General features: G+C 47.0%; 1 protein-coding gene across 1 annotated transcript in view; it reads right to left on the reverse strand.

The window, feature by feature from the left end:
• LOC117001520 (hydrocephalus-inducing protein-like) overlaps positions 1 to 24427 on the reverse strand; it is an 80560-nt gene that overhangs the window by 39822 nt on the left and 16311 nt on the right. Inside the window, exons 6-20 of the mRNA XM_033069935.1 lie at positions 22323 to 22447; positions 20816 to 21020; positions 18166 to 18355; positions 16986 to 17085; positions 15645 to 15763; positions 14225 to 14448; positions 12251 to 12318; positions 8909 to 9141; positions 8025 to 8125; positions 5900 to 6035; positions 5289 to 5453; positions 4274 to 4426; positions 2686 to 2924; positions 1338 to 1578; positions 940 to 1080 (exon numbers count right to left, since the gene is read on the reverse strand). Of these exons, the coding sequence (XP_032925826.1) occupies positions 940 to 1080; positions 1338 to 1578; positions 2686 to 2924; positions 4274 to 4426; positions 5289 to 5453; positions 5900 to 6035; positions 8025 to 8125; positions 8909 to 9141; positions 12251 to 12318; positions 14225 to 14448; positions 15645 to 15763; positions 16986 to 17085; positions 18166 to 18355; positions 20816 to 21020; positions 22323 to 22447 (2440 nt within the window). The remainder of the gene's footprint in view (positions 1 to 939; positions 1081 to 1337; positions 1579 to 2685; positions 2925 to 4273; positions 4427 to 5288; positions 5454 to 5899; positions 6036 to 8024; positions 8126 to 8908; positions 9142 to 12250; positions 12319 to 14224; positions 14449 to 15644; positions 15764 to 16985; positions 17086 to 18165; positions 18356 to 20815; positions 21021 to 22322; positions 22448 to 24427) is intronic.

The following is a 24427-nucleotide window of genomic DNA, read 5'->3' on the forward strand; positions in this document are numbered from 1 at the left end:
CAGTCTCATAAAAAGCAGTTCATCTGCAAAATGTGTCCCGCAGCCCCTGCTGCAGGGACAAGGTGTCTGGTCTCAAAGCTATGATCAGCCTAAGCTCCTCCCTCTCTATGCATTGTGCTGGTCTTCCTGCATGGTTTAGAGAAACCAGAGACTTTGGGAAACTAGTTCTGGATGTACTGATATCAGGCAGGTGCTGTGCCATCATATGCAATAAATCAGTTTGTGTGTGTGGCATCAAGCAGAACCCAGGCAGAATCAGGGAGAGCTGAAAAGCTTCTTGTTACACTTGAACTGCCTGTTCCAGGGATTTTGTACTTCAGTGGAAGCGTGGGAACCAGAGAAGAGGCCTGAAACTACAAAAAACAAATCACAAAACATCATCTTTTTTTCAGACAATTTGCAGCAGGGGTAAAGATGATGCTGGAGTTGGGATCCAGAGACTAAAGGACACCTGCCATCACTGCAGCTGCAGGATGTCTGTGGGTCCTTTGAAGCAGGTGAGGCTTAGAGAAATGCACAGAGCTATAAACATAGCTATACTGTAAAGAATCCATGCCAACAGCAGAGAAGGGCAAAGAGACACAGGAGATTATCGGTTTTTCCTTGTCAGCCTGAGGAATTCACAGGAATCTCCATTTTTCCCAGCTTCCCTACAGCATCAGTGTACAGACACCACCATGCCTTGGATGATCCTCAAAAACCTCTCTTTACAGTGAGCAGAGAAACTGGCATTTCTCTGAAAGTGGCCACGATCCCCCTTGGCAGTGTATCTATAACTGCAATTTTACATTGGGGAAGTTAAATGCCAGTCTCATCTCTAAAAGCATCTTCACACTCACTTAACAAAGTGCCTCAGGAAGACTAAAGAGGGGCTTTAACATAAGCACATCCCCTGCTCAGTCATGCTGTTAAATGCCAGGATGCAATGCAGACACTTACCTTCTCCACCCGGAAAGAGATTTGTCTGGCTGATATTTCTATGGAAGGATCAATAAACTTGCAGGTAATGGTTGTTTCTATTATCTTCTCCTTCCTTCTGCCTTTCATGACACCTTCACACATCACATAATCCTGCACCTCCTGCATGCAAGAGTCACTTGTCACCAGTAGGTGGTGGCAGGGCATCCAGCAGATACCCTGCATTGGCTCAGCACCCACCACCCACCACAGGCCCTGTTGTTGCCTCAGCGTTACGGTCACTGCCCCCTTTTCTTCCTGTGATGCAGCTTCTTTATTCTGCACTCAATTGTCTGTAACACTGCACTCCAACATCAAGGGACAAGCCCAGGGAGAGGATCTGATGGTTTTCCAGGTTCAGTCCATGGTGGGGACCTCACCTGCACCATGCGGGAGAAGCCTTGCAGCACCACGTCCGCAGACTCGCCTGGCTGCAGCTCCATCGATGATGGCTCAAGCCCAAACACGGGGCTGGTATGTTTGGAGCTCTGGGAATGATCTTCAGTCTTGGGGCTACTGAGAGCTGAGATGCTGTGGCTGTGATGTTCCACACTCCAGAAGAGCCCGTGGAAATGGTGGCCCCTGTTTGTTACTTTGAACCGACGAATACAGGGAAGGAAGCTAGAATAGAAGCCAGGATGGAAAATAGTATGGGAGTAGCTATTTCCCTGGTCATCAGATTGCTCCCAATGAGCAATCTGAGGTGTTAAGAGCTTGGAGACTGTCTTCATTTCCAGCTCTTAATGTGGATCAGAAAGAGTGTCTGATAAGCCACTCTTCTGAAGTCATTATTGCAAAGAGAAGTATGTTTATAATGGCAATGTAGCATTTTCCAGGCCAGGCTGACAGGACCTGGTGTTCTCCAAAAGGTTTGTTCTGAGATGATTCATACTGTTACTGTATTTTGTATTAATCTGTGCGCAAAGCTGTTACTGAATGTTTGAGATCCTGCACTTGGGGACCTTGTGTGTGGGGGTATGATTGCAGGCATTTTTAAAAAGCAGTTCGAAGGCAGTTTCTGCCTGCTTCAGGAAAGGAAACGAGGGGAGCAGGGCCTCTCCAGTTCCTAGCACCTTTGGTTTTGCACTGGTAGCCATTTGTATAAACTTCACTTTGAAATTAGAAACTGTTTTGAAGTGAACTTTGCAAACTCTGCTGGCAGTGAAAAACCTAGACAAGTCCTGGGCAGAGCATGGCCACAGCAGAGCCCATGAACAGCACAAGGAAGCAGCGGCAGCGGTGCTGTGGACCCCACACAAACCAGCAAATTTCCATCTGCTCTGGAACAGCTCTGTGGGCTCCTCTCTTCCTGGTGGGGGTTGTTACTTTCCTGTCTCTTTGTTCCCAGAGCCCCTGCTTGCCTGGGAGGCTCCATTTAGGAAGGGAAGGGTGTCCCTCAGCCACATGGAGGGACTGCCTCATCCAGGTGCCATTTTGGGAACCTTCTGTTCTGGGAGACCCTGCGAGAGCATTACTTGATCAAGTCAGGACATAAATTTATTTGAACTAAAGACAATTCAGTGGCTATTTAGCAACTGGTTTCCCTTTCAGTGGCTTTTGAGGGTATCTACCAACTCTCAACTGGCCATCACATGTTTCTAAAGGAACGTCTGCCTTTGTGGAAGGTGTCAGGGCTTTGAACACTGAAGCAGATCTTTCCTGAAGGACTACAGCAAAACTACTCCTTGTTGAGACAGGAGGAGCGGTGGAAGTGGAGAGATCTCCTACCTGAATTGATATCCCAAGTTGAGTACCGGGCTGAATGGTTTGTCTATGACAATTGTGGTGCCAATGCCCACAGCCCGGACTGAGCAGGTCATCCAAAGGGTGTTACAAATGAAAAGCTGGATAGCGTCCGTAAAAACCCCAGTGTCATCCAGGGTTGCTGTGATAGTCACAGGAACCTCACCCCTAGCAGGGATCACTCCTTCTCTGGGTTCAATGACGTAGCAGTGGGGTTTGCAAGCCTGTAAGACAAGCATAATAAGCATTTAGGATGGAAACCATACACCCCGGTCTCTTGTGGGACATAAGAAAAGGAAAGACTAAAGCGGGGGAGGATAAAAATCATAAAACCTTAACTTCTCTAAATTTAAGCTACAGTATCAGGCAACAGCAGAGCTTACACAACCTATATTTTCCCCTCCTTTAACGGACTCACCTAATTAACCCACTTTTGGGCCAACCCAAGGGATGCTTATCCTCAGGAGAGTGCTCCTTCCCTAGTATTCCTCTGGAGTATGTGCCAAGGAAAGCTGCTTTCTCTCTCCTGGCTTTTCACAAAGGCTCAAGGCCAGAGGAAGCCAGGACGGCTCAAATCCCACTCCAGAAAACACACAGCTGGAGGACACTGCTGAAGAATAACTCTGCAAAACCACTTGAGCAAAACTACAACACCAAACAATTCTTTCCTGAGGGGCCATCAGTGCTTCTCAACATCCCCTAAAGGACTGAAGCCCTCACTTCCCACCCATCATCAGCTGTAGAGAGGTGCCCCGGCATGCTCTGCTTTGGAAAAGTCACCTCTGAATGGTTATAGCAGAGCAGGTAAGCAGGAAGCAGAAAAAACTCTGCAAGACAAGCCCTCTGGACGTGGCATGGCCTTCCCAAGCATCTCATCCTCTGGTTTCTCATTCACCTCCCTCTACAAATGGGGCAAGAGAGCTGCAAGGGAGGGAGGAAAGGCCTTGCACCAGCACAGCTGCACAGACACAGCTCTGCAGGTCCAGCCCTGGTACGAGCATGTGAAACACATCCTTTACATGCCAGGCCCACTCAGCCAAGGTGCAATGCTCCCTGCAGAGGCTGAAGGCAGAATTTCATTGTTGAGTTAGGGAAAGCTGTCCTGGAAAAATCCTCCACTTTAAGTTTGCATTATCCCCTGACAGCTGGAAAAGCATCTAGAGACTAAAATTTTAGTCAGAATGGTGCGGTTTATAATCATGAAATTACTGTAGATGGAACAGGGAAACCACAGGGAAATTCATGCTTCCTGGGGAGCAAAGGACCACAGTTTTCTCTTTATCTCAGAGCTCCAAAAATGTGACATGCACAGCTAAAGACCTTCCATAAAACTAAGGGAGAACTTGTGAACACAATCCAGACAAATTTCTCCTCCAGCATCTCTGCACTTGATTTCACTGAGGGATGTCCCAGCCACTCTAGAGTCAGGTTCCTCTTGCCTCACTCAGATGGAATATTGGAGTATCTTGCCTCCTCTCACACAGGGCAATACGGAAATCTTGTATATAAAAACCAAGTCATGGCTGCTACTGACCAGTCAAATTCCCTGGAAAACAGCCCCACAGATACTTACCACCTGTATCCTGAAGTCTACAGGGGCAAGACCTTCGTTGAAGAGAGTTAAACATTGTGAATTAGGCTCTAGTGCTCGGATCCTGCCAAACTCTATATCTCTTGGAATTGTGTAGATGTTTGCCAGCCGTCCAGAGCTCCGTAATATTATACTCTGTTCCAGGAAGCAGGTAAGAAAGATTAAAAAAAACAAAACAAAACAAAACAAAACAACAGGGAAACCTAAAAAAGCTTAAACAGCTCAGTCCCGCTTTAGTTATTTCTTTAGGGACAGCTACCACTCTCCAGCTGAAATGCTGGGCTTTTGGGAAAAAAAAAAAAGAATAACATGTTCACCTCCAAATTAAAATGGATTAACATAAGAGAAAATTTCAAACTAGAAATTGTTGGCCCAAAGGTAAAAGCTTTGCAAGAAATTTCTAGTTAAGACCAGGCTACAATGAAACAACTGGTTATGCTGGTGGGGAGAAACCCTCCTCATTAAGGTAAGCAGCGTGATAGTTGAAAGCAACTGTTTTGTCAAACTTCAGGTTCCCTGGCACAGCCTGCACTGCCTGTCCTTCCTGTTGACTGATTCACATGCAGTGCCACAATGGCCCAGGTTTAGATGTTTGGTGTCATCCAGGGAATTTGGCATCATCATTTCCATATGTTTTAATATAAATTTAAATCCTTGTAACTACTCTTCAAATGCCAGCTATCCTTTCTTTTACAAGATTCCCAGAAGTCTTCTGACATCCTCTTTTGTGTTCAGAGAGATGATAAGACATTTTAAAAAAGATGTTACCAAAGTTTAAAAGATTAATTAACTGAATTTATCCTTGATTCCAGCTTAGATGAACTACATTCTGTGTCAGACACTGAGATTACCACCTATAAGGCATGAATTGTTTATGTTACCAGTCCCTTCTGTCCTCCACAGCAGCCTGTGCCTGTTTTCCCCAGAAGAATCCCTGTACACTTTGCAGCCTGCCAGGACGAGTTGCACAAAGGCACACATCTCCTGTTGCACTCACCCGTGGGTTTCTCTCATCCCCAAACACGCCGATAAGACCATCGGTCCGATGCTCGCCCCATGTTTGGACTTCGATCACAACTGGAATCTCTGCAATGGTGTGAGGCTGGACAATCCCACAGGGTTTGGGGCTGGAGTAGAACACAGGAGTGTCCTCCTCGCGATCCTAGAAGGGACAGAATCAAATGCAACTTCAGAGGGACCTCTGAAGAAACTTTAAACTCCTTAACATCCACCATAACAACAACTTACACACATTTTTAAAAGTACCCAGGACAAAGGTAAAAGGCACAAATAAAATGCAAGAATTGTAGGCTTAACATTCTCAGCAGGTCCTGCAAGGACGCTGTCAACACAGCTACAGGTGTCTGTGGAGGCAGCAGCTATTCACAGCCCTCTAAGATCTCCCAAGAAATCACTTTGAAGACTAGAACATAAACTGTTTCCTCAGGAGGTTACACTGCATCCTAAAGTTTACATTTATGTAGGATCCTCTTCTCAGCAGATGTTTAAGACTGAATAGAAACCAGCAAGCTCTTATTCAAACCCTTTTTTTCCCCTAATAATTTCCTCAATAATATTTGCGAGGAGGAGGTGGATGCGATGCCAAACCTGGGGAACAAGCCCGTAGCAGCCAGGAAGGTGGCTGGGATTCCCAATGATGAACTTCCTCTTGTATGGCACCTTCAGGAGGCAGTCAGAGTAGTCCTGGATTTGGGGGTACACTCGCAGCTCAGGAACGAGACATCTGGGCAAAGAGATGACCCCAAGGGAATCAGAGATGCTAAGAGAATGTTTACCCTTGAAGATTGAGAAATGGAGCATAAGACATTTGTCACTGTCAAAGAGACGTTTAACAGCCCTACAGTGATAAATTGCCTTCAAAGTCTGCCCACTCAAACATGTCTCGTCAAGGAGGGGCAAACCCTGAGAGGCAGCACCCAGAGGCTGCCAAGTGCCCTAGGCAGAGCACTTTGTCCCACAGCTGCCTCAGCCCCTCCTTTACCCAAGAAGGATGGCAAGGACTCCTGTAACAGTTCCCAGTGATCCATGAGCTTTAGGGGAGCCTTCCCAACAAGGATCAGTGCTCACCAAAGCTTGAGGAACACACAACTAGTGTCTCAGTAAAAATTACTCCCTTCTCTCCCATGGCACTGTTGCCCTGCCTGAGAACTCAGCTGTTTGCCCCAGCCTTGGAGGGCATGAGACACCACCTGCCCTACAGAGTGGGTGATCAACCTCTTCCAGTTCCTAAAGCTCCCTCGATTCTTTACCCTACGTGTCTCTACACTGACTGTCCCCAACTGCACTTGCTTGACAAAACTGCAGCCCAGGCACTGACTAGATGGCTCTGCCTGGGACAGGGAACAGCACCAGGGAACTGCATCTCTCTTGTCATTCTACCGATGCCCACAGCAGCACAGCAGGATAGAATTTGGATGCAGCAAGAACAACTTTTGGTTTAAGTCCGAGAACATTAAAGCTCAAAATGGGAAGCAAAGGGAAGGAGAAAAACAAGAGCTGGCCTGCCACATAAAGGGTTGTTTTGCCCTCGTAAGATCTTGCCCTCACCACTCTTGCTGTAAGCTACTTCCCCACTGTCATGTGCCCTTATTAACAGAATGAGACCCTGACTCTCAGCAGGCTGCTTGGTGTGTCCCAAACCAATGCAGGGTGGTTGCAACCCAGCACAACTCCACCTCTTGCAGGAAGGAGAGGAGGCCCTCAGGAAATTTGTTCCACCTCAAGCACCAAAAACCAGGCCAATAAATTACAGTAATTTCATGACTATAAGGCTCACCGGATTATAAGGCCCACCTCTGGGAGTCAGCAAATTTCTGAACTTTGTCCATATAGAAGGCGCACTGGACTATAAGGCGCACTTATTTTTTACAGAGAGGATCCGCGGGCAACAAAGTAATGAATTAGTAACAGAATTGTGTGATTGCGGGGTTTACTGGCAGGTGCTTAATTTGCAAACATTTTTCAAAGATTGGTGTAGCCTTTAAATGCAGCCCCAAGCGCCCTCCCCGTGCTGCGGGCCTCGGCACTCCCGCCCGGCGCTGGCTGGCACAGCTCGGCTCGTGGCTCGGCTGCCGCGGCCGCTGTGGCTGCCGCCACCTTTCCCCTCGTGCCTGGGCTGCTGCCGCCACCACCTTTCCCCTTGCGCCCAGGCTGCTGCCACTGCCGCTGGCTTTCCCCTCGCGCCCGGGCTGCCATCGCTGCTGGCTTTCCCCTCATGCCCAGGCTGCTGCCACCAGCTTTCCCGCTTGTGCCCAGGCCATCGCCAGGCTCACCCCGGCCTGGCACTACCCCGATGCTGCCAGGCTTGCCCCGGCCCGGCGCTGCCCTGCCGCCACCAGGCGGACTCCACTGGGCTCGGGGCTGCTGCGGGCTCGCACTTCCAGGTTGGTAAATTTCCCAACTTTGTGCTTACATAGGGCGCACCAGACTATAAGGCACACTTCTGGGTTCAGACCAAAATTTTTGTCAGAAGGGTGCGCCTTATAATCGTGAACTTACTGTACATCATTCCTGGCCCCTTTAGAAAAAGGCCCAGGACCGTGCTGAGCTGTGAGCAGGGGTGTTTTTCACCACAGGCTGCTTTCCAAGCATTGCTCTTCTCACATCCAGCTGGGCAGAACATGAGGTCATTAAACAACCCCTCACTGGGAGCTGCAGCCAGCAAACCCTGGTCAAGGCAGTTTGCTGGAGGAGGCCAGGGAAGTGCTGATACCTGGCTGTGATGGTCAGTGATGCCACTTCATTACCAAAACCCTCCAGGTCCACCAGCAATCTCCGGTAGAATGTCATCACAGTGTTGGCACACAGGGTCACCTGGTGGAAGAGAAGAGCAGTAAATTCTTCCTTAAAAAAGATCATTACCTACATGTGATATCCTCCAGTTCTTGTTTCATGGTAAAGAAAGGGAGGATTTTGCCTTAATTCTTCTGCTACTCCAGTCTCTGAGAGTAACAAAAGCCTTCTGGCAGTACAAGATTTGTTAAACACACCTTGCTCTCAGGGCATAGGTCAGCTAAATTAAAACATTAGACAAAGCTTTATGCACTGTATTCAAATTAAGGAGCCAATTTTTCATCGGACTACAATGACATAAACGCAGAGGAAATCTGCTGACTTGAACAGACTGAGTTCAACTTTAAGCAGGAAGCTGAAGGAAAAGTGTGGCCCAGCAGGTGCTGGCCAGTTCATGGCTGCAGAGTGTTTGTTTTGTCTCCACTGGAGATCCCTGCAGTGAACACAAATCATTCTGCTCCGCAGGAGAAAAGAAATGAGACCAAGAAGAAAAGCAAACTGCTTTGTACAATGACATTTCTCTAACAGCCACCTTGTGTCTTCATCCTTCCTCTGCCCACTTGCAATCAAAGAAATTGCTCTCATAAACATAAGAATAGCTGCAGTACTTGACCATCTGGTACATGATTTCACAGCTTGTGATTTTGGAAACAAAACAGTGCTCCTTGAGAAATATCCTGAGTAACCCAGCTAACAGAGGCCTCACACCAGTGCAGATCTCTCCCTCAGATGATGCTCAAAGCTGGCAGCAGAGCTGAAGCCCTGCCACACTGCAGTGAAGCTTCAGCTGGACTCTTCCCATACCTCAATATCCCGGTATCCGTGGGGAAGGATGGTCCCTTGGCTGGGATTAATTGTAAACTCCCTTGGCTCCAAATAAAAATTAATTCCATCCTTCCAGGATGGGTCATTATGCTTGTGTATTTGATCAAAGCTACTAACAGCAGGCTGCCTTCCGTCCTGAGACATGCGGAGGTTGAATGTCAGGGACCCTGGCGAGGCATTAATAAGGCGACACTTCCTGGTGCAGGGAAAGCCTAGGAAAAGGACACAAATATCCATTTTGGTACCAATTATGTCACAACTCTTGGTGGGAATATCCTGGTTGGATAAAAATGTGATTGGAGTTTAGCTCTTTATTATCTGAATTACAGCTCACTGAGAAGCTGCATGAGAAATGAATCATCACTTAGTTCCCTTTGACACTGATTCCAGACTGTAGCCGTGAAAATGCTCAGTCTTAGCCCTGATGAACATTGCAAGCTTCTCTCTTTCTGATGGGGAGGAGCTTCCTCACCTGCCCCAAACCAGCACCAGTTATTTCTCTCTTATGAGTGTGCACCCAGACTGAGCATTTTCTCTGAAAATTCAAGCTGTAAAATTCCCTGTTAAATCTGCCAACACTCCCACCATTTTCAAGATATATAACAATGAGTTGTCATCGAAACTACAGCAAAAGAAAGTAAGGATGGAATTAGGAACTAGAACATGATGCAAACCACCCTAAAGCAGTTTCTCTCTGCAGGATCCTTAAGGTATCTCTTGATTTGGGCCAAAGAGACTGAGCAGGTGACAGCTCAGAGCCCACTCAACTGGAGGTAAACGCGAGCCTTGCTTTGAGATTAGCAATTACAGTAATTTCACGATTATAAGCCGCACCATTTTGACTAAAATTTTGGTCCGAACCCAAAGTGCGGCTTATAATCAGGTGCGGCTTATATACGGACAAAGAACAAAAAATTGCTGTTTTAGTTTGGAGGACAGGTGTCTGCTGAGAAAGGCAGGAACTTCTCTTTGAAATGGAGAATGTAAACTCCCTCCCTCCAAATTATTATAATTTTGAAATCAAGGGGCTTTCAGGCAAAAATATGGGAATTAGGAATAACAGTTCTTTTCTAGGGAAATTAAAGTAGAAATACAGTACTACAAAGAAACAAACTCCAAACCCTGACAAAGTCAGAGTACAACCTGACACCCAGTCAGGCAGGGTGTTGGTAGCAGTCCCATTAAATGGTAGTTGCATCCTCCTGCAGTGACAGATGTGATTCAGTTGGAGCAGTGCTCCTGCAGAAGGTGCAGTTTCCCTCCAGAGGTCCAGTGGTGGTGTGGAGAAATCCAGTTTTCCTCTGGAGTCCAGTGGAGAAAGGGGCTCCCTGAGTGTCCCAAAACCTCTGTTTTAATCTTGGTAAGAAATGTTGGGCTCTTCCCCCTGGTTGGAGCAACTTCCAATGGGATGCAGCAATTTTATCAGTCCCACAGTGGGACTCAATGGGCCATTAACAGAAAATGACTGGCTGGAGGAAGGATGGGTTGTGAAAAGATAAAGAACAATGCCCTGCCTGGTTTCAATGGATGGCCCATTAGCAGAATATCTGCCATTGAGATAAGGATCACCGTCCCCACCCTCAACAGATGGTGATAGAACAGATACCTTTTATCACACTCTGTATCGTAACGTGCGGCTTATAGTCAGGTGCGGCTTATGTATGGACAAAGAATGAAAAGTTGCTGGCACCCGGAAGTGCGGCTTATACTCAGTGCGGCTTGTAATCGTGAAATTACTGTAGTAACCATGTCCCACCTCACCCAGAAACCCGGACATTGCACCCATACTGCTCACTGTGATTGCTGCCTCCAAGAGTTTACCCTGCTTTAGCTCTGAGATTTGCTTTCCATACTGAAAAGCCATGCATGGTGGGGATGTCCTGCAGAGTCTAGACACTAGCCACAACCTGCTTTGCAGTGGACATCTGGTTTGGCTGGCCAGCTCTGTGTGGAGGAGACTTCTCCCTGGGCCTGCTCACCAAGAGTCATTTGAACACAGATTGAAGAAAAACCAACTGCAGGCACAGCCCAGAGGTTCTCAGTGACCATCAACAGTGATCACTGCCAGTTCCAGCAGTGACTGCAGCAGGGAGGCAAGTGAGGCACAAAATGGACAAACACGGATGTCAAAACCTCAAATGAGACTGAGGTAACCACATGCAGACAACAATCAGCAGTTAAAAAGAAGCAAAGATACAACAGCTGCCTTCAGCTGAAGAAACCTTAGGAATGAAATCAGATTAAGCAGGATGAATCTCCTGTTACAGAACAGTATTTCTACCTCTTGCCTTTCTTATTTCATTTATTCAAAAGGCAACTTAACAAGTGCCTTAGTGGTGATGGAGGATGGGTAAGAAGCAGCTCAGGAAAGGCAATTGGTTTTCTTAAAAAGTTAATGGACTTCATTGTTACAGGTTTAGGCTTCGTAGTGAATTTTCCCCTTGGTCTGGGAAGGGCGATGGGGGGTTTCGGGGGTTTTGGCTGTGGAGGTGGGCTTTTCTGTTCAGGGTTTTATGGGAGTTGTGGCGTGATGCCATGGATGGTTGTGAAGTTGGACCTGAGGTTTTGCACAGAGCAGACCTTTCCTTCCTTCTGCTCAGGGATAGGGAAGCTCAGCCCCATGGTGCTGAGGGAGGTTGTGTGCTTGGCCTTGGCACTTTACTAGGCTGCAGCTCAGCACCATGATTGAACCTGCCTGCCTTCCCTGCTTCTGCCTATTGCCATTTGGCACTGCCGAGATCCCCGGTTGCCTGTGAGTTTGCAGAAGGAGCCATTTCCTTCCTTCCTTCCTTCCTGCCTTCCTGCCTTCCCTGCCAGTGCCAGCTGGGAGGGGATCACTGCCCTGCCAGATCCCGCAGTTCCTGCTGCCTGTGATCGTAACTACACCAAAGAGGAAAAACAGTACTTGGTGGGCTGGAAACTTCTGTTATTGCCTTGCTGTCTGTGCTGTCATGATCAATTCTAGTAAAGAACTGTTAGTCTTTTTCACATATTTTTTGCCTGGAAGCCCAGTAATTGCAAAGGTACAATAATTTGGAGGGAGGGGGTCATCTTTCCATTCCAGGAAGATTCCCACCTTTCTTGGCAGACATCTGTCTTTTAAACCAGGACAGAGACACCAGAAAATACTGCCTGTCTATTCTTTGGTATTATTTGATCTCACAATGGCAAAATGCTACTTGAGGCATGAGCAGCCCTGGAGCTCACACCCTGAAGAGGCAGCTGTGGCAGAACATGAGTGACAGATGCTTTCATGTTCACATGGTCCATTTTGGAACGCACAGATCCCTCACGCTGTGTCCAAGCCCAGGCAGCACTCACCAAAGGAAACGTCACCAAAATCAAGTTCATCAATGTCGAAGTGTACAATTGCTGCACAGACACATCCCCTGCAATGAAGAGAACAGAAGAGGAAATGGCTTGCTTAAAGGGAACTGCAAAGCATCCAGCTGTCATGGCTTGAGGGCATAAAACCTGGTCAGGGGCATTGTGGGTTTCAGATCAACACACCACCAGCACAATGTCCATGTGGACAGGATGCAGCCAAACCCAGTGGCCAGCAGTCAACAGCCACTGATGGGGCTTTGGGCATAGGTCAGGTGGGAAAAGCCCCCGAGTTGCTGGTGGTCCCATGAAGGACCCTGAATACACACCCAGATGTGCCTCTGTGCCTCAGTTTCCCCATCTGTAATGTGACAGACATAAAGGTGTCCCCATAAACTTCTGCAACCAGCGTTTCCAGCCACAGGTTCCCTGCTTTGCTACTTCTTAGCTGCAACTGGTGTTCCCATAGAGGAGCTTTCTCAGGAGATTTTGACCCACACAATCATTACTGACAGAGTTTTGAGACATTAAGCCAGGGGAGCCCCAAACCTCCTCTGAAAAGAGCAACAACAGTGAATCTTAGAAGAAAGGATCAGCTTTTCACCAGTGCACCAGCTAGCACAGCCAAGAGCAATAACTTAAACAACCAAACATGGATGTCCTGAATCTACCACACTACCTCATCTGTCCATGAACTCAGCAGACAGACTCCAAAAGTCACCAATATCCACTGAAATCTGCACTTGAAGTTGCACAACACTGACAAATTTATTTCATGGTTGATGCCAGTCAATGCCCACTCTGCCTTTTTGTTAAAAATCAAGGACCAGTGAACTGTGTCTTCTGTTATGTTCACAGGACTGCTAATGGTTCTGCTCTACACATCTCAATAAGAGACACCTGCCCTTGCTCAAGGAGAAAGCTGCTTATGCAAAAACATCCCATAACCTTTGGGGGAAGGACAGAGGAGAATCAGTTATTTGATGGTGGAAGGTTCCATCTTGATTTCCAAAATAACAAAGCAGCACTTTTCATACAAAAACAAAGCCGGCATAATTGCTTTTCTACTATGGGCAGACCTACTCACCACTTTTCTCTTGCTAAGTAATAACTTTCTTGGTTTTTTTTAATCCATCTCCCTTATCTTATTGGTATAATCGAGTGCAGATTGTTTTCATTTCTTTACTGTCTTGATCCAGGGCCTCCCAACAGCAACAGCCTAGGTCCAAAGCTCCAGAGCAGCCACCATCAGCTTTCCTGCTTACACTATATTATGCTACTAGCACATGGCTCAGACTAGCAGGGACAAGCCCTCATGCTGCTGTGGTCCTGAGGACGGAGTTCTGCTCCCCTATTATCACTCCTTCTCCCTTTTGCTGGGCCAGGATTACCTCTTACACTGGCACGAGCCCACAGGATGATGCCCATGTCCTTGGGACAGTTCCTGCTGTACAGTTCCCTGTCAAACACATCAGCCCTTTCCTGGCTGTGGAAAGGAGGTACCAGAGCACTCTCTGCTCAGGAGCAGGAGCACAGCTTGTCCCCCACAGCATGGCCATGAGAGGTGAGGTGAGGCTGCTGCTGCCCATTGGCGATGGATTATTAAGGGAAGTTTTGAAAACCGCTGCTGCTGCTGCCAAATCACCCAGGCTGGCCCATCTCCAAAGCCCTGGGGGCCTTGCTGGCTGTTCAGGTGGGACATCCCAGAGCAGCTACTGCCCAAAGCTGATCCATCCCACTGCAGGCCACAGCCTAAGCAGGAGACAACCCTGCAGGGAGTAGTCACTCCAGCTCCCGGGTACCCACACAGAGCAGCAGGCAGCCCCACACTAAAGGGATGCCACAACCAGAGCCAAGATTAGGACCTCAGGCAACACTTGTTTTCTCTGCTCCACCACAGAATGAGGTGGGGTGGGGGGGATGTCCCAGAGACAGCTACAGATGTGCCCAGCAAGCTCCTAGAGTCCTTACTTGATTGTCAGGATAGCAGGAGTAGGAGATCCAGCCACACTGAACTGGAATTCTTCCTCAAACGTCCCCACTGTGGTGGCATGGAATGAGATCTGGATGGTCTGGATCCGACCTGGTGCAATGATGCCCGCCTCAGGTACAAACTTGAAGCAGTAGCCCAGGTTTTTGGTTGAAGGGATATAGCGGAAGGGAGCATCAATAGCTCCTGAGTTAATCAGTTTCACCTGCAGCAGCAAGAAAGCAAAATGGAAATACATGTGGAATCTTCCCTTTATGTGAATTATTGTCTAATGATGCAATTAACACCGAGAAAAGGCAGAAGATGCTTTGTGCTGCTGAATGCCAGAGTTCAAAAAATACAACAGGACAAGTTCTGCCTTTGGGTTTTCATACAAAGCAGTGGTAGCTCCACATAACCAGAGCCACCCTGAGGTTTTCCCATGCATACAGAGCAGTTCACCTCTGGTCAGCACCACCAAGCTCATTCAGACCTGGCCCTGAGAGCAACGTGGGGTGATCGCAGCTGTGTAGTGAATCACCACAGAGCTGCTGCTGCCCCAGTTAGCACAGCTCCAACAGTACCATCTACTCATTCACCTTTTCCATATCATGAAAACAATACATTGATAATGAGTCATCAGCATCAAAATGTTTAGACAGCACCATCTTTTGGTAGGAAAACTCAGCATTTCTTTCTCTTCCACAGCCAAGCTCTTGAAAGTGTCTGGCATGATGCAGTGCCTCCCTTTCTACCACTTTCAGTTGCTCTCTCATTTTTGTTTTTGTTTTTGTTTTTTTTTTTGTTTGTTTGTTTTTTTTTGTTTTGTTTTTCCTCCAAACTTGATACTATTGCAGGGGAGCAAATATAAAAATCCTTTGCTTTATTCCCAGGAACACTCTTTTTCCAGAGCCAGAGATGCACCAAGGCTGAAATATAGCAAGGGACTGGTCAGCAAGGGGAAGAACTCCCAAGCGCTTTGTAAGGGCCAGTACTGAGCCAGGAGGCTGGATAGCTTTCTTGTGGCTTCCAGGAATAAGCAGGAGAAAATTGTTTGCAATGGACTGAACCTCAAATGTAGCCAGTTTGTTCCAGCTGCTTCTGAACAGCTCAATACAAAGGTGCGTTGTGTCTGGAGTTGCCACAAAAGCCTCTGAACATGCAGCTTTTTGACCCAGTGTTGTTTTCATATGCCAGGGGATTGTTTTGCAGGAAGCCTCCCAGCTGATCCCCAAGGAAGGCTGCCCAAAAGCAGAGACTGGGACTTCATGAACAACAGACACACCTTCCTGACTGCCCCCCCAGATTTGATCAGTACATCAAATACTCCCTGCTCACAACTGCCCAGGTTGGCAGGAATTCCACAGATCCACCAGGCTGCCTCAGGAGCCATCAGGATCCTTCCCAAGCCCTGCCGCTCACCTCATAGATGTGGGGGGTGTCGACTAAAATGTTCCCAAGGTTCAGTGTACGAGAGCTGAGTTCAACCAAAGGTCCTTGACCTTGCGCTGTGAGGTGCAGGGGCAGCCTGCTCTCACGGCCTGGGGAGAGATGTCCATTTCAGTACAATGATTTCCTCTGTTATACTGTATTTTTCCAGGATGCCTCAATGCTAGTCCCTGACTCTGAGTTGGATGCAACCAGCTCCTGATGCTGCAGGAGAAGATATGGACCCTTCTCTTCCCTCAGGAGATATACCTTGGGGCTGACTTCCAATTTCTAACCCATTCCTTGGGCTGCTTTCCAATTTTAGCCACCAGTTTGCTGAGTTTAAAACATCTCTGATGTCTTGTAGTGACAGACCAAGAAGTAATGGGTATAAATTGAAAGGAAGGAAATTTAGGTTAGATATTAGGAAGAAATTTTTTACTGTGAGGGTGCTGAGACACTGGAACATGTTCCCCAGGGGAGTTGTGCAGGTTCCAGCCCCGAAGTGTTCAAAGTTCAGGATGGATGGGTCTTGGAGGTACCTGGTCTAGTGGGAGGTGTCCCTGCCCATAGCAGGAGCCTTGGCACCAGACGATCTTTAAGGTCCATTCCATCCTAAACATACTATGATTCTATGGTTTCCTTCCTATGCACTTAGAGGAACTTTGAAATACATTCAGTGAAAGCACAAAGCTCATAAAGAGTTTGGCAATTGCCAAACTACCTGGCCCAGCAGCACACAACTTTGTTGCCAATTTCCTCAACTTCTGACACTCAGCACTGTGTTCTATTTCCACAGACAGAGCTGCAAGGTGACAATTCCCACATGGGGAGAGAAGGAGCTGCTGGCCAAGGGTGGTCCTTCTACAAACACCCATGGCTCAGCCGGGGCTCAGCCAGTTCTGGTCTGGTGGTGTCTAGGCAGTGGGATGTGATCCAGGGTCAGGGAGCACATTTCTAACTCAGCTCCTATCACCTGATGATGGATCCATGTCAAATGGACCCATCCTGGAGGTCAGTGGTCTAGAGGGGCTTAGTGCTGGTTCACTAAAGCTGTTCTGCTCTTTGGCCTTTGTGGAAATGATGACTAAGTCATGGCATGAAAATTTCTCCCTGCACTGCCTGGGATGTTCTGGGATCAGTAATCCAGACACAGGTGTTTTGAGCCCTGGCCTTTCACAAGAGACTCCCCGGAAGCTGCAGCGACAGTGGGGATGTGCCAGCACTGCCCTGCTGACTAGGGACTCCTCCCAGCAGTTACAGGGGAGCCCAGTGGGCTCAGGCTTGCACCATGGCTTCACTGGGGGTGAGACAAACAGGGGAAAAGAGCTGTACCTGAGATGTTGCAGTAAGCCACACTTTGATACTCTAGAGCTTCTAGGGGTTTAAAGGTCACCTTGATTTCAGCCCAACAATTCGGCCCAATCTCTCCCTCCTAAAACAGAAAGAGACAGCAAAACATTTATCTTCAAACTTCACATTTCTTGTTTTCAATGACAGTCCTGTAAGACTTTATTCAGAGCGTCAATGATGAGTGAACAACACAAGGAACCCAAGGAAACATTCCAAACCCGGCTCAACACACTGCTGGAAGCTCTTAATGCTCAGCTGATCAGCTCTCACTCTCCACAACATTCCTACTGCTCTGACACAAACTCTTGGTCACATCATGCTGCTGTCAGCTACAGTGGTGTGGAACTGCCACTGTGCACTGGTGGCTCTTCTCAACAAGACAACATGATCCCCTTCCTTGGAAATAAAAATATTAGTTTAACTTGTTTTGAAAGAAAGCAGACGGTTAGGATTATTCTAGGATTTACTCCAAGATGAGAAGGGATTTTGCACTGTGCAGACTCCAGGCGTTCATCATCTCTCACAATGCCAATACTCAGAATCAGGGCTCTGGTTGATGGGAGGACATGAGGGTTTGCTTGTGTAACAGCAAAGGAAAAGGTTTTCTGTTCCTGTGTGCAAGAGAATATAAAAGGCCCATTTAAACCTTACACCCTTGTGTCCAGGCTCACAGATGACCCTGGAAGGGAGACTCAGATATAGTACAAGTCATGGTTACAGGAAGGGATTGGCATTTCTATGATCAACCTTGGGCTGAATTTGGCCTCCTTTTCCCAATGAACCATTGCATGCTTCAGGTCAATATGTGAACTGGCAGTGCTCCAACACTCTGCTAAACCCTACAAACCACGTGCCAGGGGACCCTACCTACAGTAACTGATCCCTGTGAGCACTGCAAGGGCTCACATGAAGTGCTCTTGAGCTCGAGCCCTGGCAGCAGAGCTTGGCTTTGTCAGGCTCCCAGTCCTGCCTTGAGCCTGCAGGGCAGAAATGCTTTTAGCAGCGAGCTCTGCAGCTGAACCAGAAACTTGATGTCTTCCCTCTCAGCACATGGAGCCAGCTGAGGATCTTCCAAGTGACTGCATCCAGGGGGATGTTGGGTGGGAGAAGGAAGAGGAGGAGGAGGAAGAGGAGAAAAATGAGGCTCTCAGCTACCACTTACCATTGGCTCAATAGAAAAAACGTCATCGGAGAACGGCATGGAGTCTTCTTGCACCTTTGCCATCTTCTCCTGGACCATGTGGCTCAGGATGGCAGTGTTATCTTCACAGTAGTCCTTCTTCTCTATATTTTCCTCCTCGATTGAGTTTTCCAGCCACACCTCATTCTGTGACCGCAGCAAATAGCACTGCCTGCAGGCACATGGAGAGACAAAGCCAGCAGATTGTTTAATAAGCCACATATTTGCAGAGAGAAGTTTAAGTGCAGGACAGCAAAGCACTTGGGGAGAAGCTCCCCAGAAAGTGCTGACCCCAAGCCATGGGGGCCCTAAATGAATCAGAGGATAACTTGTTCACTGGCACAGCAGGTAGTTTTATTCCACACTTGCAAGCTCAGGAGAGTTTTGGAAAGCCAGCATTCCTCAAGAGAACCTCCTGGCTCAAAGCCTCTGCCAAAACCAAGGGAGAATCCACTAGCCACCTCAGCTGGCTTTTCCTACCACTGAGCTGCTCAGGGGAGGCAGATAAAGGTAATGGAGCACCCACTGCAGGACTTCCCTGGGAAGTGGAGACAAAGCTGGGTTGCAGCTACGTGTTACCAGCATCACTCTTTGTTTCTTGCATTTTGGACCTCCCTTGTTCCTTACTCTGTCTTTCACAAGAGCATCCCAGAGCACTTCCAAAGGAAATTGATTAATTCAGGCACTGCATCCCTTCAGTGACATTCAAGGTTTTATAGGCAGGAAAATAGAGGCTCTGAGAGGCGGAGGGTCTTTGTTGTGCAGGAGGGAGACAGCAAACTCCTGAAGAGACCTTTTCATGATCCAGAGCTTTTTGGGTCCCATCCCAGTGCATGGCGGCAGAATGTCCTAAGAGGGAAAGGATCCTCCACTATCTCCTCTCATGAAAAAATCCTCTCTGCTCTGAGATCTCAAAAGCTTCTGTGACAGGAGTGCAGTGGCCTTGGAGCTAAAACCATCCCTAAGACTGGAAGTAAGGAAGAACAAAATGTCCTGGTGACAGTCTAGGACACAAATTGGCATGAAAACAGAGGTAATTGGAAAAAGCCCCGCAAAACCAAAACTGAGTTGAAGTTTGGAAATCTAATTGCTTCAGAGGTAAAAGTGGATCACCTGGGGTCCAGGCTGAGGCAGCCAAGTGGGAAAAAATGGAAATAAGCAGCCCAGGAAAGGTAATGGGATTATCTTTTAACACAGAGAGTTTGTATGGAAGTCAGACATTTTGTAAGCAGATAGATAACATTGGAAAACCAAATAGCCCAGGGCACTAAAGGACCCTCTTGCCAGCCATTCAAGGCGGTGAGGGTCAATCTGGTCCTTTGCAGGTGATTTAAAATGGCTCTGGGGAGTGGACCCACCTGGCCCAAAGAAAACAGGGGCTTGCCATGGCAATTTGGGCACAGCAGTTTTGGCACGGCAGTTTGCGTGGTGTTTTTTCTGTTTTTGCACAGCAGTTCATGCAAGCAGGCTGAGCAGAAAGGGTGCAACCACCTACCCTCCTTGTGTAGTTCTTTCTTCTTTCTTTTTTTTTTTTTTTTTCCCAGCAATGGTTAACAAATGATCAAAAGCCATTGCTGCTGCTGCCAGCAAGAGTGTACTAACTCAAACAGAACCTTCCAGGCCCCTGGCTGCAGGGAGGGTCTGAGCCTGGTGTTAATATCAGAGGATAGTGCAAGACACACCCCCTGGATCCAGCGGGTCAGGCAGATGACACTATAGAAAAAATTCTGTCTGGAGAGTCTCCCGGTTGCACTTCATCTGTCAGACAGATCACAGCTGATCACAGCCTCAAGTATTAAGAAAAGAAGGGTAGTGGTAGTAGGTGACTCCCCTCTAAGGGGAACTGAGGGCCCTGTGTATCAACCAGATCCATTCCACAGGGAAGTCTGCTGCCTCCCTGGGATCCAGGTACTGGATATCACAAGGAGATTCCTTAATAACTAATTAACTTCATCTGTTCACCACTGTCTGGGGTACAGTGATCGTGAAATAACGGGATTCTCAATATTCAGTGAAACAAGGAGGGGCATCAACAAAACTTCCCCTCTGGACTTCTGGAGGGCAGACGTGGGCCTGTTCAAGAGACTGATTAGATGAGTAACTTGGGAAACAGCCCTTAAGAACAAAGGGGTCCAGGAAAGATGGACATACTTCAAGAAAGAAGTCTTGAAGGTACAGGAACAGACTGTCCCTGTGTGCTGAAAGATGAGCTGACAGGGAAGACAAGCAGCCTGGATGGGCAAGGAGCTTTTGAAGGAACTAAGGGGGAAGAAAAAAAAAAAAAAAAAGATGGTGTATCACCTTTGGAAAGGGGGTCTGGCAACTCAGGAAATGTTTAAGGATGTTGCCAGGTGAGGTAGGAAGAAGATTAGAGAGGCAAAAGCCCAATTAGAACTTGAGGAAATCCAGTCATTGCAATCAACCTTTCTTTCTCAAAGTGCCATCCTTGGCTGGAATATAAATGGAACTGGAATGCTAAGTGCTGAGCTCCTGAAGCCTAGAACACACACCCTAGTGCCAGGGATGGTTTACTTGGCCTAAACCATTAAAAAGTACCAACACCCCCCTGAGGCCATACATTAGTTTTAGTCTTGGTTCACGTATCATAATGAAATGCATCTTTCAAACCAACCTCCTCTTCTTTTTATTCTCTTCTTCCTCAGTAAGAAAAGCCTTCCACTGGAAGTGGGCTGTGATGTTACTCCTGTTTTCAATTAACACGATTTTGTAGTTTGATGTGGTGATGAAAGTCTTCCCAACCTTCAGGGAATTTGTGCTCAACGCAATGTCAACATCTACAGCTTCTCCTTGAACTTTTGTGTGGATGCATTTTTCACCTGGAAAAAGCAAAGAGGAGTCTTTGCTCAGCTTATTTGCTGATGGAAGCACAAGGAACAGAGTAAACCACAGATTACAGAAGAAAGTGTCACAGCTTTTAGCTGAATGAGCAGTTCTATGGATCAGTACATTTATCACATCGTGACAGCTCTGCGTGTACAGCATGAAGATGTCCTGGGTACTTCCTTAAACACCTTATTTCTGAGTGTGTTTGTAAAGATTTGGCCCCAAGGTGACAGTATGTACAGGGAGATTGGTCAGATGTGCTCAGGTCACCCACTCAGATCTCTGGAATTTCTGCATCAAAGTCCTTCAGATGACGCTGAGGAACCCTGTTCAGTCCTGGTTTGCCCAGGGTGGGTCTTCTCTGGGCATCCCATGAGACTCCTGTCTCTCCTGATCCCTTGGAGCCCTTGTTGCTGACAAGCAAATATGCCTGGGGGCATGTGGGCAGAAGAGGAAAGCCCAGAGGAACAAGTGAAGTGACAGCCCACAGCAGGAGGGGACACAGGCAAGGAAACACAACCAGCTGGCTCTGCAATATAACAAACCTCTAAAAAATGAACACCATGAAAATCATCATAATCTCCCTCTCCAATCCCACTGACACATCAGTCTTGAAATATTTTATATTGTTCTGATCTCAAAAACCAAGCTTGAGCATTTCAAATTAAATAAACAAGGGACAAAAGGAAAGATTAATAGTACAGAGCAGCTTCTATATGAAGATTGAATGGGATTCCTCAGCCTAGAAATCAAATAGGAGATAGAAATGAGGTTTGCAACAGCATGAACGGCCTGGGAAATGGGGATGTGGAAAAAATTTGTCTTGATTTGTCACCAAACAGGAACTCGAGGGCCTGGAAATGTTTAGACAGAAACTATATATATGTGTAGAGGGCAACACAGAAAAAGGGTCTGTGACAAGCCAGTGGAGAGGCAGCATACAGGACAGAGGTGTGCAAGAAATACATTGCATTGGAGAGAGTCTGCTGGAGACCTCACATATAGCACTGCCCAGCGATAAAATAAAACTTCACCCAGGCATAGCCACATGGTAGTGGAGAATCAAGGTTCCTCCTTCCTCCACTCAGCAACTCCCAGCAAAACAAGATTCCAAAAATCTTAGCCCTGTTAGAGGGCATCCACTTTATCAACCCCCTAAACATCAATGAGTTCTCAGTATTTTTGGGGTAAAGCTGGAACAGGGGATGTACATCTAGAGGGAATTGAGGGGCATGGGACAACAGGGAGTGATGGTGGAGAACTGTCCTGTGCCCCGTGCAGTGCCCAGCACTCACCTCTGTTGCGGCAAACTACCAGGGTCCCAGAATGGTCACCAACCTTCAGCGGGTGAAATCCCACTGTCACCTGCATGGTGTCACCAGCACCCAGAGTCCCCATGGCTGGAACCACAGAGAAAGGACTGCAACACAAAGACAGGGATCAGGACTCAGGGGGACATCTGGGGATGATACTCCTTCTGCAGTGCAGGTCACTTCAGCTCACTTGGGCAAGCAAGGAGCACACACATCACAGTCAACAGAAGACAGAACAGACAGGATCAGAAACAGCTACTGATCCACTTCTGAGGAGATTCAGCCCTCAGAAGATCCTGGGGGATAAAATGACCTCATCTCCCCCATACTCTGCATCCAGCCCTTTGCAATGAGACTCAAGGGTCCAACTGCCAGGAATCCCATCAGAGAATGGTTTGTGAAAAGTACAGAGAGGGTTAAGAGCTATCTGATGCACAACTTGACACTGACTGCCTCAGGAATTTCTCTTTTCTTGCTGCCTATAAACTTCATCTCAAGAGATGCAAATATTAGGGCACTACCTGTCCTGTGAGATTACAGGTTAGGAATCAGACAGGGAGAAGGAACTTTTCCTTGAAGACCAAGGAATAGTTACTGTTAAATTTGTAATGTGATTATTTGCTTTATTTTGCCTTGAAGACATCCTGATTTAGCCTAAAAAGAGCACATTTTATCAGCCTGTCAATGACAGTTGCTCTAAGAAAAGGAGCAATCAAAACTCTGAAAGAGTGCAAATGCAGATTAGAGCAATACAGTGACATGGAAACAAGACCCAAAAGGAGTATGCCATTTACAGTCTGAAGGACAGATCTCAGCTAAATGAAGCATCATTAGCAGGAGCACATCAAAGAAGCAGAACGCTGTGTATTTAGCAGCAATGCAGTCTGGGACTCTGGGTTGTCATCCAGGCTGGTAACTGTTTGCTTGTACCACCAGACAAACTCTGTGCAATGTGTTGGAAACAATTATGCAAATTGTTGTGTGCACTAGATTTAACAGGAGCAGTTAGGATTTGTCACCAGGTAAACAGCTCTTGTCTGACAAACACAAGATTCTTTGATGCTCAGGGACGTCTCAGATGAAATGTGCTTCTGCCTAGAAGCTGCTGGGCTTTGTGCTCTTTTACAGCCCCACTGAGGAAACAAAAGTTCCTGGCCTTGGTGATTTGCTGGTGGTCAATCTGTCACTTAAGAGTGTGTTCTGTGGAGTGATTTACCAAAATATGAATATTGGTCTAGTACCGATACTCAACTGTGACGGACAAAAAACTCTCTAACAATTTAAAGTTACAAAGGGTATGTTTATTCAGCGCTGGGCAGCAGCGTGGGGTAGCCCCCTAATACGCATTGCAAAATTATAGTCGGTCACAGAGTCTATTTATTGATAAAAGGTTTAAATAAATACATATTCATAATACCAGCCCCTCCCATCCCCTGCTTCTTATGGTAATTAGCTTCAATGGCTAATTAGCATGCATGGTTGGCTTCTTGAATTAAGTCTGGGGTCATTTTTGTGGGGAGGGGTCCTAAAAGGAGGAAGTAAGGCAAGTCTTCCTCGCCCTGAACTTTCGACCCTTTTCTATTAATGACAATACAAATTATTTCTGGGGATATTTCAGTTTTTCAAAGAATGGGTTTCTGGTTGCCATTTTTTGTGCTTCTTCAGGCCTGCTTACCAGTTTCGTCTTTTCCCATTGTAAGCACACCTGAGCAAACATGAGATGACAGACGATCAATCAATTATTTAAGTTTAACTAAAATCTTAATTTTTCTAAGATTAGCGTTTCATTCCCCACTTCTCCTTTGAAATGAGTAAATTCTTTTACTCAATATGGGGATTCCTCCTCATCTATCCAAGGCGCATGGCGATGATCTCTTAAGACCAAGCCATATGCCTTCAATAGCGATGCTAAATTTGCCACTTGCTGTAGTATCTTCCAATTCTAATTGATCAATCTAATTGATTGATCGTCTGTAATTTCACAGTGCGTATTAGGGGGCTACCCCACACTGCTGCCCAGCGCTGAATAAACATACCCTTTTTAACTTTAAATTGTTAGAGAGTTTTTTGTCCGTCACAGTTGAGTA

The sequence above is a fragment of the Catharus ustulatus genome, chromosome 11 (genome assembly GCF_009819885.2).
Source record: "Catharus ustulatus isolate bCatUst1 chromosome 11, bCatUst1.pri.v2, whole genome shotgun sequence".
Classification (NCBI taxonomy): Eukaryota; Metazoa; Chordata; class Aves; order Passeriformes; family Turdidae; genus Catharus; species Catharus ustulatus.